The 18,591-nt window shown below is 32.4% G+C and overlaps 1 protein-coding gene across 1 annotated transcript in view; it reads left to right on the plus strand.

Annotated features, from left to right (window-relative positions):
- The first annotated feature begins 345 nt into the window (after window positions 1-345).
- The window catches only part of LOC127733870 (3'-5' RNA helicase YTHDC2-like), a 42,536-nt gene continuing 24,290 nt past the window's right edge, over window positions 346-18,591 (plus strand). The window contains exons 1-16 of the mRNA XM_052243316.1: window positions 346-449; window positions 762-925; window positions 4,607-4,697; window positions 6,479-6,666; window positions 7,444-7,646; window positions 8,095-8,261; window positions 8,625-8,727; window positions 9,876-10,032; window positions 10,405-10,459; window positions 11,992-12,163; window positions 14,242-14,377; window positions 15,009-15,201; window positions 15,437-15,606; window positions 17,090-17,177; window positions 17,662-17,749; window positions 18,220-18,300. Of these exons, the coding sequence (XP_052099276.1) occupies window positions 412-449; window positions 762-925; window positions 4,607-4,697; window positions 6,479-6,666; window positions 7,444-7,646; window positions 8,095-8,261; window positions 8,625-8,727; window positions 9,876-10,032; window positions 10,405-10,459; window positions 11,992-12,163; window positions 14,242-14,377; window positions 15,009-15,201; window positions 15,437-15,606; window positions 17,090-17,177; window positions 17,662-17,749; window positions 18,220-18,300 (2,094 nt within the window). The 5' untranslated portion in view covers window positions 346-411. The remainder of the gene's footprint in view (window positions 450-761; window positions 926-4,606; window positions 4,698-6,478; window positions 6,667-7,443; window positions 7,647-8,094; window positions 8,262-8,624; window positions 8,728-9,875; window positions 10,033-10,404; window positions 10,460-11,991; window positions 12,164-14,241; window positions 14,378-15,008; window positions 15,202-15,436; window positions 15,607-17,089; window positions 17,178-17,661; window positions 17,750-18,219; window positions 18,301-18,591) is intronic.

Genomic DNA, 18,591 nt, shown 5'->3' on the forward strand with positions numbered 1-18,591 from the left:
GACTACGATAACTAAAGGGTGAGAACTAGATTTATAGTTTACCTAAATTCTTTGTATACTTCATAAATGAATATTTGAAATTGTGTTTCTTTGTTTTTTACCAAACTAGAGAAACCAAAACCAAAACTGGATGGTGCATTGACCGGAAGTTTCTACTTTCACATTTGTCAAGGCCGTATGGGATAGGAAATCAAATGCTTCTAAAACAAAGATTTTCCCATTATGAAATAATGATTTTAAAGTTGATTATATAACAGTTTACTTTTAAACGAAATTTTTACAATTCAAATTTAAATTAACAATAAAAATATTAATATTTAGTTATTTGAAATTGATAAAATTTCACATGGGTTCCAAAGAAATTAAAATGGATGCCATGTAGCAGACAACATTTGCGTGTGAAATATTTGAATGGATTCTTCTAAAGGCACAGGACCCTTTTTGCAAAGGTATATTGCAGGAATGTAGCTCAATGAAAAACTGCGGAAATGAGGCTCTGAATTTACTAATAAATTTCACACGTTGTGTCAACAGGCACTTGTTTCACTATCAATATCATTGTATCAATGCCAATGGGAAGTATCTATCCAGATAAATATTATATGGATAGTCGACCTTCCCAACGATAGAAACAAGTGCCTGTGCCCTGAAAACAAACCAACCCAATTGCTTACAAATTTGCTTCTGTTGTCCTAACGTAATGGCGTGATTGTAAAGATTAAAGAAATGATGTTATTGTATTATTGTAACTTTCATTTTAGGATAATGCAAAGACAAAACAGCTCATCACCAAGACCATCAAGTTGTAGTAGTGGTGACAGTTTTAGAGGTCCAAAACTTAAACAAGAAATATGTATAGGAGAAGAAGTCAAGATTTCTGTTCATTTGGCAGTTGAAAGGTTCAAGCTAAATGATACACAAAAAGGTATGCGGACATTGTCGTATGGAAAGATTTTACCTAATTGATACACAAAGCGGTATTGAAAGGTTCAAGCTAAACATGCTAAATGATACACAAAAGTTATTGAAAGGTTCAAATTGAATGATACACAGAAATACACAAAGAGGTATTGAAAAATTCAAACTAAACGATACACAAAATGGTATTGAAAAGTTCAAACTGATTGATCATGTTGATACACAAAATGGTATTGAAAAATTCAAACTTAATGACACACAGAAAGGTATTGGATGATTCAAGCTAAATGATGCACAAAAAAAGCGTTTAAAGGTTCAAGCTAAATGATACACAATAAAGTATAAAAGGTTCAAACTAAATTATTCACAAAAAAAATAACATATAATAAAACAGGATACTTGTTAGGTGTAGCCGCTAGGCCATCTATCCTGCAATGAGTGAAAAGTGTGCTCTTTGAAGAATATTACCTAAAGCTTACTTGCGATAGGTAAAAGCAGTATGGAAAATCTAAGCTGCTGTTTGTTAAAGGTGAATCCTTTTTTTGTATGCTTGTCCATATCAGAAATTTCCACTTGTTTCCATGACTCTTCCTTGTCCCCCTTAATTCTACGATACTATATAGTGTACCCCCTAATTCTATGATTTTCAGTGTTCCCCCTGATACTATGATACTTAGTGTTTCCCCCGATACTATAATACAGTTAACTCTCGTTGTCTCGAACTCGGTTGACTCGAAATAGGATGAGTCGAAATTTCGGTTGAGTCGAACTAAATTTACCATCCCAAGGTTAACAAAAGCATTCGAAATTCATTAATTATCTCGAACTTATACACATAGGTCAGTGCTCCAGCTAGAAATCAAAAGGGGCAGGGTGCCAGTGGAGGGCAGGGCACTTTTTTATGAAAGGAAAAGGCACTGCTCATTTCTTTTGTCTACGTTTCTGTGTGTATCACGAGTTCACATTCTTTTTTTTACTGTATATGTTTTTAACAAAGATGCATAAGTTGTTGTTTTGATTATTTATTCTATAAAATTTGCATTAGAAAATGTAATTCATACGACATGTTCATAAAACATGTCAATACACATTCATACATCACATCACTATAAACTTATAGAGGCAAATTAACTTACTATTCTCTCTCCCCCCCCCCCCCCCCCTTTTCCAAAAAAACCCAGTATAAACTCAACATCTCATAGTTTAGCATACATGTGACAGAGTTGTCTTATTTCAAAATTTACAGTTAGAGTTTGGCCCTCAAAACTTTTTTTCATTGTTTGTGTTAAGGAATTATTTAGTAAAGCTTCATCAAGTTGATGTCATGATAGTTTAACTTCACACTACCCATTGTTTTAGGATTGCAGCATATCATCATTATAACAATTGAACTGATAAATTTCGTACTTGACAATGTATAGAACATGGATTGCTAAAAGTATGATTATCAAAAATAAATTGCAATATATTTTTTTTGGTATGTTCAAAGACAGTTAATATCCTTAAGGTAACATTCTTATATAATTTTGTATTCAATTGGTAATTTATTCCTATTTTTATTACTAGATAATATTTTAGGAGCACAAATTTGTAATAAGCTAAAACAGGGGAAGTAACTCCAAAATTAATTACTAATACGTTAACTGTTTGCTTGTCGCTCACAAGTTGAGATGGACGGCGTTTCTGTGAAGGCATAGTTGTATTTTGATGGCTTAAATTCTATTCTAAAGTCATGAAAGTCTTCATTTATACACTCTTCTTTTAGATCGAAATTGCCGACCCAAGCTAAAAACACTCGCTGACACATTCATCAAATTTATGACAAAAAGGTACATTGTCTTAATTAAATTACCTAGTTATTAACACCTTTTAAGTCTTATCCACTGTAATTGATTGTAATGACATGATTAACCTGGGGGCAATCACCTGGTGTCATATATGTAATTTAACTTTGTGATAAGAAATCGATGAAACAAAAGGCAATTTTACCAAAACGGCACAAGGGTTTTTGGGAAAAAGGCGTCAGGGCAGAAGGGCGCGGATGAAGGCAGCCAGGGCGCGGCTGAGGGCACCCAGGGCGCGGCGCCCTTCTATTTTGGGCTAACGAGACCACTGTATGTCAAAACATGACCTTCGGGATTTAAATGGATTGATGAGTTAATCTGACAATACACGTGTTATATAATTTCCGGTCACTGACCACTGTATTGATTTATGACATGCTATTTCCACGAGTGTTTACCTAAGATTATCTTTTATCACCTTGATAAATAATTAGTGATACATTGTTAAAGTTAAATTATTTTAAATGTTTACAAAAACAATTAATCGTGATTGACACTGATGAGCTTGTATTTGTATAAAGTGGGGATAAAGACTTCCGTTGGTGATCACATAAAAACTACTCAATCAGCTTCTTTAATCTTTTTGTATTTTCTTTTGAATGGAAAGATTGAGATAAAAGAAAATGAAAAGAAATCTAAATTTTCTTAAATCTCTTGTATCCAAGAATAAACAACTTTGTCAACTTTAGATGACTTAAATAACGCTAAGATCGATTGGAAATTACTCTCTCGGATAAAAGCAATAGGGAAAATTGTAACTGTTCAAAGAAATAATTAAATAAGTGAAAACAATGTTATTATAATAATGAAAGACCATGACATGCGAATACATCGATCTGAGACCAGAGTATCGATCCCTTTCCCATATTCATCATGATTTATTTTAGCCTTACCGAGCTAAGCAAGAGTTGTGTCCCATGGTCTGTCAAACTTCCAGCTTTGGTTTGAGTCGAACTACGTGTATCTCGAAATATTATTCTGGTCTGGCTGAATTCAAGATAACGAGAGTCTACTGTACTTCAGTGTTCCCACTGATACTTTGATACTTCAGTATTCCCCCTGATACTATAATACTTCAGTGTCCTCCCTGATACTATGATACGTCAGTGTTACCCCTAATTCTATAATACTTCAGTGTTCCCCCTGATACAATGGTACTTCAGTGTTCCCCCCTGATACTATAATACTTCAGTGTGCCCCCTGATACTATGATACACCAGTATTACCTCTAATTCTATGATACTTCAGTGTTCCCCCTGATACTATGACACTTCAGTGTTCCCTGGGACTCGCCCCCCCCCCCCCCCCCCCCCCGATTCTGTGATACTTCATTGTTCCCTGGGACTCCCCCCCTGATACTATAATACTTTAGTGTTTCCCCCTGATACTATGATACTTCAGTGTCCCCCCTGATACTATGATACTTCTTCAGTGTTCCCCCTGATACTATAATACTTAGTATTTCCCCCTGATACTATGATACTTCAGTGTCCTCCCTGATACTATGCTAATCAGTGTTACCCTTAATTCTATGATACTTCAGCATTCCCCTTGATACTATGATACTTCTGTGTTCCCTGTGATACTACATGTATCTGGAATTATTTTCTTAATGAATTGTGTAATGGATGTGATGCTTTAATTTCTAGAAACAAAATTATAATTCAAAATTTCCTTTTAACCAGAATGCTTTATGAAATACTGTACTTCAAGACAAAAGCTGCGTGTCAACTGTGTTTTTAGAAAGATGTCACATAAATGAATTTTATCAAAATAAAATATTAATAGAGACATTCTAAATACTAGTTCATGTAGCTGTATAAATATTAATATTTTCTTTGTAGTACTGGAATTTCCATCTTCATTAACAGCCACAGAAAGAGCATACATTCATAGGCTGTGTCAGGGAATGGGATTTCATACAAAAAGTAGTGGGTAAGTCATTTGTTTTTTTGTTGGACACATTTAGATACTTGTATGAATAAAAGAATATGTGGTTTATACATCAATGGGGCAACAACCCATCAAAACAGATAACCGAAATAAAAACATACAGTCATTAACAATAGACAGATATTTATACAATATGTCAATCTGCAGTGAATCAATAAGTCACAGGACATTGCCATCCTTTCTCTCAAAATGTTTTGAAGAAATTTGAAAATTTTATTTCACATCTTAAAGAATATCCTGTAGAAATTTTTATAAGGATGAAAATTGATCTGAAGCTTCTGATGTCTATCTAAATTACTGCCCAGGGTTTCCGCTGGCTGTCGCCATTTTCGCATATTGCGAAAAAAATAATATTTGTGGCGATTAAAATTCATTATTGGCGAAAGAAATATAACAATTCGATTTCATCCATCTTGTTTACTTTTTCGGGTTTCTCGGACTTTACCTGATTAGACAATATTCGGAATTCACCTTGAACTCGTTACGACTTTGACAGAAAATCAATAATCAGCTGAGTGCATTTTATAGCCGTAGGCAACAATGGACTAATTAATAAAGGTGTTGATTGTTTTATTTTACGAAATGATGTGGTTAAATGGCGTCACATGTCACCTAAAGGATTTATTTACAACTTCACAACGCACATGTTTGAAGCATAGTTTTACGTCTCCTCGTTTTCTTTTTAACGATGGTCCGGAAAAGAAAACTGTTGTTATGATGAAAACTGTTCAAAAGCAAGAAAAATCTCTGACTTTATAAACTTTTTCCTCTAACTTTGATAGAAATATTTGATTTGAAGTGGGTACCAGTACTTTACAACCGTTTTAGCAACAGACGTGTTTAGCATAGTTTTACGTCTCCACTTTTTCTTTTTACGATGGTCCGGAAAAGAAAACATTTGCTACGAAGAAACAAATTCAATTGTAAGAAAAATCTCTGACTTTAGTCTTTATCCTTCAACTAGACGGGAAAATATATTTCCGATAAACTTATAGAAGATAAATCTCGTGTTCCCAGAAGTCAAAAATTTTACAGTATCTTTTGAAAAGTAAATCTTTAGTGTTTATTCATTACAATGTAGAATAATCATAGACAAGAATGGGGCAAACTGATTTTTTTTTTGTTAGAAAGAAGGAAAATTTTAAAGAAAAATATGTTTATGTTAGTTGTTAGTTGGCGAAAAAAATTTGAAAGTGGCGAAAAATATTGTGTTTTGGTCGAAAGAGGTGGCAAAAAAGAAAATTGACCCAGGGGAAACCCTGTTACTGCCACTTTTATATTGCCTGAGACACAAAAAACAATTTCTTTATTCTTTTTTAGGGTATTTTAACATAATGAAAAGCTCTATTTCATGGTTACATTGATACTTCTTAGATTTGAGTAGTAAAAATTACAAAAACACACTTGAAAATAAGAAGTTTTCCTTCTAGACCTTTCTTCTAAGGCAACCCTATAATTCTTTTTATTTGGTAGTTTTTAAATGAGTAACTTTAGTTTTTTACTTTTTTTTTTTTAATTATCAATTTAAAGGTTCAATTTAACTTCATAGTTTTTTAACTGATTTTTTTTTCACAAAGTTTAGGCCCTTATCTTAGAAAATTAGCATAGTATGTACAATTCCACTTTTACTCAAATAAATACAACAAATCTATTTTGCTATCCTGAAATTATTGACATATCTTAAAATCTAATGTGTTGTCAAATGAAGCTGATCAATCCTTTCTTTAAGAGTATTAATATGTGTTACCACTTTCTTATTATAGGAAGAGGTCGAGCAGATACCTTACTGTATATAAGAAGGAAGGGAGTATGGCCACTCAGTCAGCAGCTAGTCTTCACATGGTCAGAAATTCAAGACAACAAATACATAGCCTTCTTCAGAGATTTCCTCTCACTAGTAAAGAAAGACAAGACTTGTTACCAAAAACTGAAAGAATTTCTGTCAGTGAAGGTCAGAAATTCATAAGATATATATCTTAGTCTTGTTTTTACCAGTCTTGATTTTGGATAGCATTACATGTAGAATTATGTATCAAAACTGTTTGTCATGAAATATTGGCATGGCCTGAGTAAACTTAATCAAACCTGTTAGGCCTTCTTAAACTACACCCAAAATGAGAGACATTGACCCAAACAGTGACTAGAGATAAAGGGAATATCAAAGAAAACTGTCTGCAATTCTATATTTTATTAAACACAAATTCATAATCAAAAAATTAAATTTAGCTTTTCTCCAAAACCTACAAAAACATGGATAAACCTGTCAAAAGTCTTGTTATTTTCATGTAGTGCAACTGTATTTCAAGAAAAAACTCTTATAAGTCAATCTGCAATATGAGACCAAGCCACCAACTTTTTGAGAGAAAAAATGAGTAACATTCTGAAATTTACCCTATGTTGCTATGTGTAACAACTTATTTAGTTATGTAAGTTGTGATTGATTACAGTAAAATGAGAAAAAAAAAATTTAACTTATATTTGTCAATAATAATGCACACTAGGAAAACAGTTTATGATGGAATTTCATTTATTTCAATAGTCATGAATTTCAATAAAAAGTGAAAACAGAAAAATTGATGACCAATACTTGTCAATAACCATTAAACTGGTTTTGGTAAATAATTACATTGTGGACATTAATAGCCACACAGGTATATGACATCTTTTTCTTTGTAGTTATAATAAGTAAAATATAAAGTGAAGAAGAAAAATGATATTGATTTTTCAGTAACAAAGGAACTGAACAAGACAACAATAGGTAAATTAAATAATGGTGTAGCTCAAATACCACCAGAGCGTGGCAATTCTGATCTGGATACCTTCAGAGAAACTCTACCAGTATATAGATTTAAAGCAGAAATCATGGAGGCTATCAACAGTAACCAGGCCATCTTAGTATCTGGTGAAACTGGTTCTGGTAAAACTACACAGGTAACTGTTTGAAGGTCCCAAATATGTATTGAAACTTTCAGAAAGCTTTAAGATAATCTTATCTGTGGGTAATATATTTTCTGATTTTAAGTGACCACAAAGATGTCAATTTAGAATTCAAGCTGTGTTTCAAATGCACATTGACGGATTTTTGGATTAATTGTATGTTTTTTTTAAAGCAAAGTCTTGACTATTACAATTATCAGTTACATTCATGGAATAAAAGAGATTGGATCAAGAAACTTTTTTAAAGATTTGAATCTGTGGTACTAATTTTGATTTTGCCTTTGAATAAATGGAGATGTGGGGTATATGTCAATAAAACAGCAACCCAACTACAAAAGTAACCAAAAGACAACAATAGACAGGTGCCAATACAATATGTCAAGCTTTAAATTGTACAGAGTCTATAAAAGTTGTAAATAATTTAATTTCACATTTGTTTCAGGTTCCTCAGATGATTTTAGACTATTGCCATGAGCAAAAAAAACTATGCAGAATATTCTGCACACAACCCAGAAGAATAGCTGCTCTTAGTATTGCTGAAAGAGTTTCTGCTGAAAGGGGAGACAAAATTGGACAAACTGTAGGATATCAGATCAGATTGGAAAGCAAGTTAGTGTCAAATATATTGTTTTTGTTTGGCATACTCTTGTATTCTCTGGTAAAAATCACTAAAATGTTATTGACCAAAGTCATAAAATGTCCTTTTATTTAGTCAGAAGATTTTCCTTTTATATACAATAGAATTACGCTGATAGATTTAGTTTTAGTAATTTAATTTTGTTTAAATATTTATATATAGGTGAAATTACTGTCAAAAAAGTGAAAACAGGATCTTCTGCAGCAAGCAAATCCTCAAAAAGCAGGATAGAAAATAGCAGAAATATACCTGTTCTTTATTGGGAAGATTTTGTGAAATTTGATTTTGTCATTTTAATGTAGTATACTTAGATAAGCTATGTTTATTTCTTTCAGAGTATCACCCAAGACACTACTGACATTTTGTACTAATGGTGTATTGTTGAGAACTCTGATGGGATCCACAGAATCTATGTCAGAGGTTACACACATTATTTTGGTAAGTTTATTTTGATCAGAATCAATGTCAGATTTTACACACATTATTGTGTGAAATTTATTTGATGTCAGTTAAAGGCTATTCCAGGAAAAAATCATACCTACCAATTTTTCAAAATCTCCAGGGGGGGGGGGGGGGGGGGGGGGGGATTTTAAGCTCAAGAGGACCTAATGCTCTTATATTGTCATAAGTGTTTTTAATCCGCTACTTTATTGTTTGAATGAGTATGTATGTGCTTTACTACCCCTTTAACTCATTTGAATGCCTTTTTTGTGATGTTCAGTTTATATAATAAAGAATTTCAAAAAACAGGTCAACACCTCTCATGGGGATATCCCCCATAAATCAGGATAGTTTGCAGGTCTGAAAAATATATGGGGTTGGATGGCACTTGAATTATTTTTGTATGGGTGGGGGCAGGTCACGAAGTTCAAATTGTGTGGTTATGTATGCAAAGTAAAATCCCATAAAAAAGTGCCTTCCAACCCCTATATCTGTACCTACATCACCTTTATCACTAGTCTTCACTGCAAACTATATCACTGATAACTTGTCTATAAATCATAGCATCTAATTATTCAGTATTCAAAGTGATCTGTTATTCTTTATACCAATAGCAATAGCAGAAAATACATTATTAACATTTAGATTCCACTGTTTAAAATGTTAAATCAATTAATAGTTGAAAATGTAAAACATATTTAAGATATAATTAAACGAATAGAAAATACAGAATGTTTTTAAAAACTGTATTATAATATACAGTCATCGGGCTCAACCACAGGCCTACCAGGCCAGGCTTGTAAAAATGCTGTCGGGCTTGTAAAAATCATCTCTACATGCAGGCCAATAGAATCTAACTAAAATTTTCGTAAAATTCAGCTTTGGGTCTGTAAGGGCTGTGCCATTAAAACATACATGGTACCCAGGGAAGGCTCTTTGAAAACGGAGTGACCACCCATAGAAGCGACTTTAGAGTCCTGCATAATTTTAAACCCGTTAAACACAATATTTCGCACCCACCAATAGTGGCAAATTGAAGTTGCCTTCCCTGGGTCCCATATATGTTTTTATGGAACAGCCCTAATGTTTATCGTGAAGACTGAATATATATCTTAGAATCTTTTGCATGTTGCTTCTACTTTCAGGATGAGATACATGAACGAGACAGATTCAGTGACTTTCTGTTGATAGCTGTCAGAGATTTACTTGAGAAATATCCTGGTCTTAAAGTTGTTTTGATGAGTGCAGCTTTAAACATTGAACTGTTTGTTAAATATATGAATGGTTGTCCTGTTGTGTCGGGTGAGACTTATATATAACATATAATTTGGAAGTTGTATTATAGATCAAATGCTAGAATTTTAAAGAATCAAATAATTGTGTTACAATTTCACTTATGAAATGTAAAAAGGCAGACCTGTTTTTATTCCAAAGAAAAATTGTTTAATTTTCTATATCTTTAATAGTATGTAAACAACATGATTAAGTTCTCCATCACATTATAAATGTACTGGAATTTAGGAGTTATCTCCCATGATTTTTTTTATACCTTTCTGAAAAGAATTGTTGGATATACATAGCAAAATATGATATTAGAAAGGCAGGCAACATAACAAACAAAACAAAAAGCAATGTATCTGTAAAACATGTTAATTGAGACTTTTCTTCTTTCAGTTCCAGGAAGTTTGTTTGAAGTAAAGGAATACTATTTAGAAGATGTGTTAAAATGGTAAGATTTTTGGTTAGTTGTCAAGTAATATATGCATATTGAATTAAAAAAAATGAAAAAGAAAAAGAGAATTTCTTAATTTCATTTCCCCCTCCTCTGCCTAATGAAGAGTCTATTTTTCATTGTTTAGTCAGCTGCATACTCAGCTTAACCCTTTCAACACTATACACAGCATATGCCGCGATGACATACACCGTCCGCCACTGCTGTTCGCGGCGATGACGATTGATTTTTCATCCAGACTCATAAACCATTCGGTTTTCATTCGGCTCCTCTCTAATTTTTCCTCGTATAAGTCGAGGATATACAAGGTCCCGTTTGCGCTTGAAATCGCGAGAATTTTAATGGTAAAATCATGCAGTAGAAGGAAAATAGAAGGAAAATAAAAACAAATATTTTGACAAATGCAAATGGCGGAAATCGAAAAGGACACTGTAAATATGGAATTATTTCAGTATTTCTATAGTGAAACTGACAACGAGGAATAGTTAAAAGGTTCACCGTTATCTCAATAAATTTATTACATTCAATTCGTGTGGGAAATATAATTTGATAGATCTTTACGAGACGTAGAAAAAGGGGGAAAACAGAGGTTGACTGAAAATTTTATTTGAGGAAGGAGCTACTTATTTGCACCACGTTTACGTTATACGTTGTGTATGGTGCAATACTCTACGGAATCGAGCAACTGGTGTCTTCTTTATGATATGGCAGATAGAACAACAAAATAAATGAAGATTAAAAGTTGTTTTTATTAAAAATTTAACACAAATACAATAATTTACACCTTTTACCTGTTAATTACCTGAAAATGTAAGTAGCCTGATGAAAATTTTACTAAAATAATTGCATAACATTACAGTTCATGCTCTCCTGAGCATTTTTCATGCACTAACTTTGCCAGTATCTCTTATAATAAAAATGATACAGCAGTCAGAAAAGGAATATACTGTTCTAATGAATGAACCCAAAAAAAAATGCAGCAGCAGCAGCCATTTTTCTTTTTTTTTTTGTGTAGTGTTGAAAGGGTTAACTAGAGATTTTATGTTTTTGAAACTTCCAATGATTAGTTGCATTATGGTTTTCATTATATTTGTTTAAATCTGAATGATTTTAGGTTTTCCATAGCAAAACATATGTATATAAATGGGGAAATGTATGAGTTCTTAAGCCTCACTTATAGTTTTTCTCATCAAAATTCGCTCATTTGTAACATGAAAGAATAGAGAATGGAAATGGGGAATGTGTCAAATAGACAACAACCCGACCAAAAAGCAGACACCATCCCGATGCCACCAATGGGTCTTCAATGCAGGGAGAAAATGCTGCAAAAGCTTGATCTCTTTAGATTTCTTTATAGACTCCAGTTGATAATCAGCTTATGTTAATTATGTAAACTACCAATGTTTAATTATGTAACATGTAGGCAATTTGAAATGTCTTTTATTTAAGGCTAATTTAGTAACTACTTTTTTAAGCAATAAATAAACTGACTATTAGGTTACTTGCCAAATACTAAAATTGAATTTAAGGACTGGTTACACAAATAAAGTGATGAATAAATTGAAGAAAGAAAAAGATCAAGTTGAAAAACAGAATGAAGAATTAAAACAGTGGTGTTCACAGATCAGTGCTGATGAGGGAGAACTGGATGATGATAATGATGACAATGTTATACACAGTAACACTGACAACATTACAGAGGTAAGAATTAAAACAGTGGTGTTCCCAGATCTGTGCTGATGAGGGAGAACTGGATGATGATAATGTTATACACAGTAATACTGACAACATTACAGAGGTAAGAATTAAAACAGTGGTGTTCCCAGATCTGTGCTGATGAGGGAGAACTGGATGATGACAATGTTATACACAGTAACACTGACAACATTACAGAGGTAAGAATTAAAACAGTGGTGTTCACAGATCAGTGCTGATGAGGGAGATCTGGATGATGACAATGATGACAATGTTATTCACAGTAATAATGACAATATTACAGAGGTAAGAACTAAAACAGTGGTGTACACAGATCAGTGCTGATGAGGGAGAACTGGATGATAATAATAATGATAATGTTATGCACAGTAATACTGACAACATTACAGAGGTAATAACTAGTGTAAAGTGTCATAGTAAGTCTTCAGTAGATTGATAGCTGTAGAAATACAAAGTATTTACTATGATTTACTTTAGCCGCAAGGCAAACGGACATGGGCAAAATGTGTAGAAATGTGTTTTTGTCGAGCCTGCGACTTTTGAGCTCGACATAGGGATAGTGATCCGGCGGCCGCGTTTGCTAACTTCTTAAAAGCTTTATATTTTAGAAGGTGGAAGATCTGGATGCTTCATACTTTGTATATGGATGCCTCATGTTACGAATTTCCGTCAGTCACATGTCCAATGTTCTTGACCTCATTTTCATGGTTCAGTGACTACTTGAAAAAAAAGTTAAGATTTTTTGTAATGTTAAATTCTCTCTTATTATAAGTAATAGGATAACTATATTTGGTATGTGCGTACCTTGCAAGGTCCTCATGCCCGTCAGACAGTTTTCACTTGACCTCGACCTCATTTCACGGATCAGTGAACAAGGTTAAGTTTTGGTGGTCAAGTCCATATCTCAGATACTATAAGCAATAGGTCTAGTATTTTTCGGTATATGGAAGGACTGTAAGATGTAAATGTCTAACTGGCAGGTGTCATCTGACCTTGACCTCATTTTCATGGTTCAGTGGTTATAGTTAAGTTTTTGTGTTTTGGTCTGTTTTTCTTATACTGTATGCAATAGGTCTACTATATTTGGTGTATGGAATGATTGTAAGGTGTACATGTCTAGCTGGCAGGTGTCATCTGACCTTGACCTCATTTTCATGGTTCAGTGGTCAAAGTTAAGTTTTTGAGTTTTGGTCTTTTTTTTCTAATACTATATGCAATTGTTCAACTATATTTGGTGTATGGAAATATTTTATGATCTATATGTCAGTCACACAGGTTTTGTTTGACCTTGACCTCATTTTCACGGTTCATTTCTCAGTGTTACCTTTTTGTGTTTTGGTCTGTTTTTCTTAAACTATAAGCAATAGGTCAACTATATTTGTTGTATGGAAGAATTGTTAGCTGTACATGCCTGCCTAGCATGGTTCATCTGACCTTGACCTCATTTTCATGGTTCATTGGTCAATGTTTAGTTTACTTGGTTAATGTTAAGTTTATGTGACAGTTGTAATAAAGCTTTATATTTAGGACTATCAACATAATATCAATGATTAGTAAAGAAGGCGAGACATTTCAGCATGTGCACTCTTATTTCATTGTTTTCTATACTCCTACAGTTGGGGCTTTCTTAAGCTTATAACTGTCAGGCTGTCCATTTATCCATCAAATATTTTTGTCATACCTTTCTCAGGTACAACTGAACTGAAACACCTCATAGTAGGTTTAGCAGCTATAAAGTGATGAGTTGTAATGTATGAGCACTTTTAGGATCTGTCAGACACCTACTTCCTGTTTTCCGATATTTTTGATTTTTCAACATGTTGAAAGAACTAAATATTTTTGTCACACATTTCTCTAATACTACTGGACAGAATGAGTTAAAATTTAGTCAGCATCTCAGCAGTGATTATTTATAAAGAGTATAGCAGGACAAGGTGTACATTTTTGTTTTCAGTGAAGCTCTTCCAAAACATTTAACTGATGTCTAATTTGTTTATTTAATTATTTACCAACAGCTATGCTTTATTTTATTACAAAAGAAATCATTTTTTTCTGTATTACAGTTAGGTGAAGAAAAGGAGAACCTAGAACCTGGAGTAATAAAAGAATTGGACCAGTTGCTGAGTGAAGCCTGGTTAACAGGAAAAGAAGAAGTCTTCTCACAAATATTTCATTTAATTCTCAGTGAAAATGTCAGTGGTAAGTAAGATATAAGGTAAATTATTAAAAAGTTGAAAAAATTATTAGATTTTCCTCTGCATCAAAGAGCATGGTTAACAGTCATATATCAAGAACTACTCGCCTACACCCATCAAACTGTAGATGAATCTAAAGTAGTCTCATTATTTCCTATATGGAAAAGTTTATTTGGCCTACGTTCATGGTTTGTTGACTTTCATTAAGGTTAAGGTTGAAGTAAACGTTGGTTTAGTTTTACATCTGACTTCATTTCTCACTTTTTATGTTAATCAAAGTTTAACCCCAAGTTCATAGATCAGCCAAACTGCAAAATTTAAATCTTGTAAAAGTGTATGGATTTATTCTTGACTTCAAATATTTTGTTTCATTTCATTTGGTGAAGTCATATGTCCAACTTCTTATTTCAGTCACTACACATTATATGATTAATTAAACATATAATGCAAAATGAGGCAATCTTTGTTTTCGTAGATAACCTTAGCTTTAAATACATGTATGATATTGAAGCAGTTTATGCATCCTTCTTAATTCTTCACCATCACTACAATACCAGTATCACACCACTGGATAATCTTTGGTTGTGGTTTTACTGTCAGAGAAACAATTGTAACATTGTTATATGTGTTTTCAGTTGATTACCAACACAGCAATACCACTATAACACCACTGATGATAGCTGCTGGTCGGGGCTTTACATCTGTTGTGGAACAGTTGCTGAATTTGGGAGCTAATATCAATGTGAAAGCTTCCAATGATTGGACTGCCCTTTATTTAGCACAGAAGTTTAAGCATGAAGACATATGTGAATTGCTAGAGGCAAATATGTGAGTATATGGCTATTTCATATTGTCTAATATTGATTATTATATAATTTATTATAAACATATATTATTTCACCAAACATGCATACATAGAATATGTACATCATATGAATTAACTTACATGATTTGGCAACATGCTGTGAAAATCTTTTGCCAAACCATCACCAATAGTGATATCATAGAAAATGAAAATATGTACTTTTCTAAAAATGTTATAGTGACCTATTTCTACTTTTAGGGATGTTCCAGTCATGGGTCCAGGGGGAGATAACAATTTAGATTCTAAAGTCATGTCACCAGAGGACCAAGATTTACTGAGTAGATATCATCACAGTTTTGATGATGAATTAGTGGATGCTGATCTAATACTTGCTCTACTCATAAAAATACTATGTACAAGTCAAACAGGTAAAATTAATAATACATACAAGCCAAATAGTTAAAAATATTATGTATAAGTCATACATGTAAAACTAATATGTACAAGTTAAACCTGTAAAACTAATGTGTACAAGTCAAACATCTGAAATATGTATGATATGTACAAGTCATCAGATAAAGCTTCAGCAAAAACAACAATCAATCATTACAAGTCAAACAGGTAAAAATACTGTGTACAAGTCAAATAGGTAAAATTATTGTTCAGGTCAAATACTAAGGTAAAAATACTGTACAAGTCAAAAAGGATGTTAAGCAACAACAATCAATCAATCAATCTCATTACAAGTCAAAAAGGTAAAAAAGCTATGTACAAGTCAAACATATGCCCACCATGCAAAGAAACAGTGTGTTGCTTAATATAAATCATAGCCTTTTGGGATCAAATCATGTTTTATATCTTATATCTTAAAAACTATAACAGCTAGGGAATAAAAACCTCATAATATCTAGCACATCCTGATTTACCATTATTCCGATTGGTCTGAAATCTTCAATCTACTCTTTATATGAGTGCTTACCCTAAATTCACTAGATGTATTTGAAGTTTATCTTGAAAAGTATAATAGATTAAAGAGAAAATCTTGGTTTTTAAATTGTACACTACAAAATGCATTTTTTCCGGTTTCATGGTGAACAGGTTGGATTATTAGAGATGGGAGAGAATGAGTTTTCTAATTCGGATTAAATTTAGAGCACATTTAAATTCAACTTATCAAATAACAGATTTTGACAACCATATGATGTACTATGTACATATTATTACCTCAACAGTCCATAACAATCAGGATCATAATGGCTAATTTCTTCATCAAAGTTAAAATTATGAAACATAATTTTAGCTGCATACATAACAATTGACCTTATGCAAGTGCATGAATACATGTATATGTATATGACTTTGATTTATTTTAGAACATTCAAATACGAAATAAAAGATGAATTTTGGTTTGTCCTCTAGGGTTCTTATAGCAACTCAATTTTCAAACATATTCAGACTTTGCATAGAGATTTTTCAACCCGAAATAGGTTAACCAATGTATTGATATCCATTTGCATAGGGTCGATTTCTATCAGACGCAGCTCATTTGTTGTTACACTTCAAAAAATTTGGAATATGAGTCATGTGAGGGATGTTTGTTGTTTTTTACCCGTTTCAAAAAATGTTTCTAGTTGTTATCACAAACAAAGGCAAGGAGAAATTAAAGAACCAGAGTTTACACTGTACCAAATATGGTTCAAATGTAAACATTCTTCAAACTTTCTATTAGTCAAATGATGTTGAACAATATCCTGAACCAAAATACCAATATTGTATTAAGACATCCTTTTTCTTTATGTATACACCTGGAGGTATTAAGAAAGTTGTACTATCATTAAGATAATATAAGGTGTTCTGTTATTCTATTATATACTTAAGTTATTATTGTAATGTTTATTTTGTTTTATAAAGGTGCTGTATTGATATTTTTGCCTGGCTATGATGATATTGTGAAAATACGAGACTTGATTTATGAAGACAGATTCTTTGAAAATTATAAGTGAGTAATTGTTATTTGTTAATTTATAAATGGACAACAATTTTGAATATAAGTAGAGACTGCCTGATGATCAGTTGTCAATATTCTTGCACCTTCTTCACCATTAATTTGAAATATTACATTTAACATCCAGAGACATGACCTGTCATTGGTCAAAATATAACGATTAACTTGTTTTCAAGGGACTTAAAAAAGTTTCTCTGGCTTTTGTTTTACCTACTGTTACATGGTAAACATTACTTGTGGTAATAAAAAATCTCTGTAAGACTCGTAGGGTTTGTGCCATACTATTTTTGGGAATGCCAAAAATAACAAATATATAAAAGATAAGCATTGTTTACTTTTTACACATTATGACTTGGATGGAGAGTTGTCTCATTGGCACTCATACCACATCATCTTATTTCTATGTATGATACTAAGTGTTTTGCTGCTTAAAATTGCATGAGTTAACATGAACGTTAAATGATATAATTATTTATAGGTATGTGATGTATGTTTTACACTCCGCAATGCAATCTACAGACCAGAAGAAAGTTTTTAATTCACCACCAGCTGGTGTAAGGAAAATTGTAAGTCACTAACTAATACTTAAACAAACGATAGAATTGAAAATATTTCATCAGTAGCAATAGTCACATTTTTCAGAAATTATAACTTTTACTTTCCTCTGAAATTTTGAATTCCTAATTGCTTTCATATTTGTTGTATCTATCACTGCACCCAGTAGGAAACACCATCCACCAAGTGTAGTTATATATTTCAAATTTAGGTATTGAGATTGGAAAAAAAGATTTTAAATGTGGCTCAATGTGATATCTATTTTAATCTGATGGCAGTTATGAGGTGAACTATTTGTGTAAAGATTATTATTTTTAGAAAGATGAACAGTTTAGTATACAGATACCGTCAGTCTAAAGTTTTCATCTGGCATTTATTGATCATCCTTGACTGATTTTATTCAGTTTCAACAACTTAATAAAATCAATTTTAAGTTTTCATAAGACTAACATAAATAACAAACATGGTATGTTTTTCTCAGATTTTAGCTACCAACATAGCAGAAACCAGCATAACTATCAATGATGTAGTATTTGTTATTGATTCAGGAAAAGTCAAAGAGGTAACTAATTTCTCAATTCTTGTTTAGAACCTAGAATAATTATTTATTTGATAAGATTGATTAATTTTATTTAGCAGTTAACTCTTTTACCGTAATCACATGCATCAGTTTGATTAATTGTCTCTGGTGAGTCTTTGGTAGACTAAACTTGCGTCTGGTGTATAAAATTATAAGCCTGGTAACTTTGTGTAGTTTTTTCTTTAGACCATATAACACTAATAGATGCAAATTCAGATTGTGATACAACTTGTAAGATAATTTAGAACAAGTCTTATTTGTTTAATCTTAGCA

This window comes from Mytilus californianus, unplaced genomic scaffold (genome assembly GCF_021869535.1).
Source record: "Mytilus californianus isolate M0D057914Y unplaced genomic scaffold, xbMytCali1.0.p SCAF_3, whole genome shotgun sequence".
NCBI classification, from domain to species: domain Eukaryota; kingdom Metazoa; phylum Mollusca; class Bivalvia; order Mytilida; family Mytilidae; genus Mytilus; species Mytilus californianus.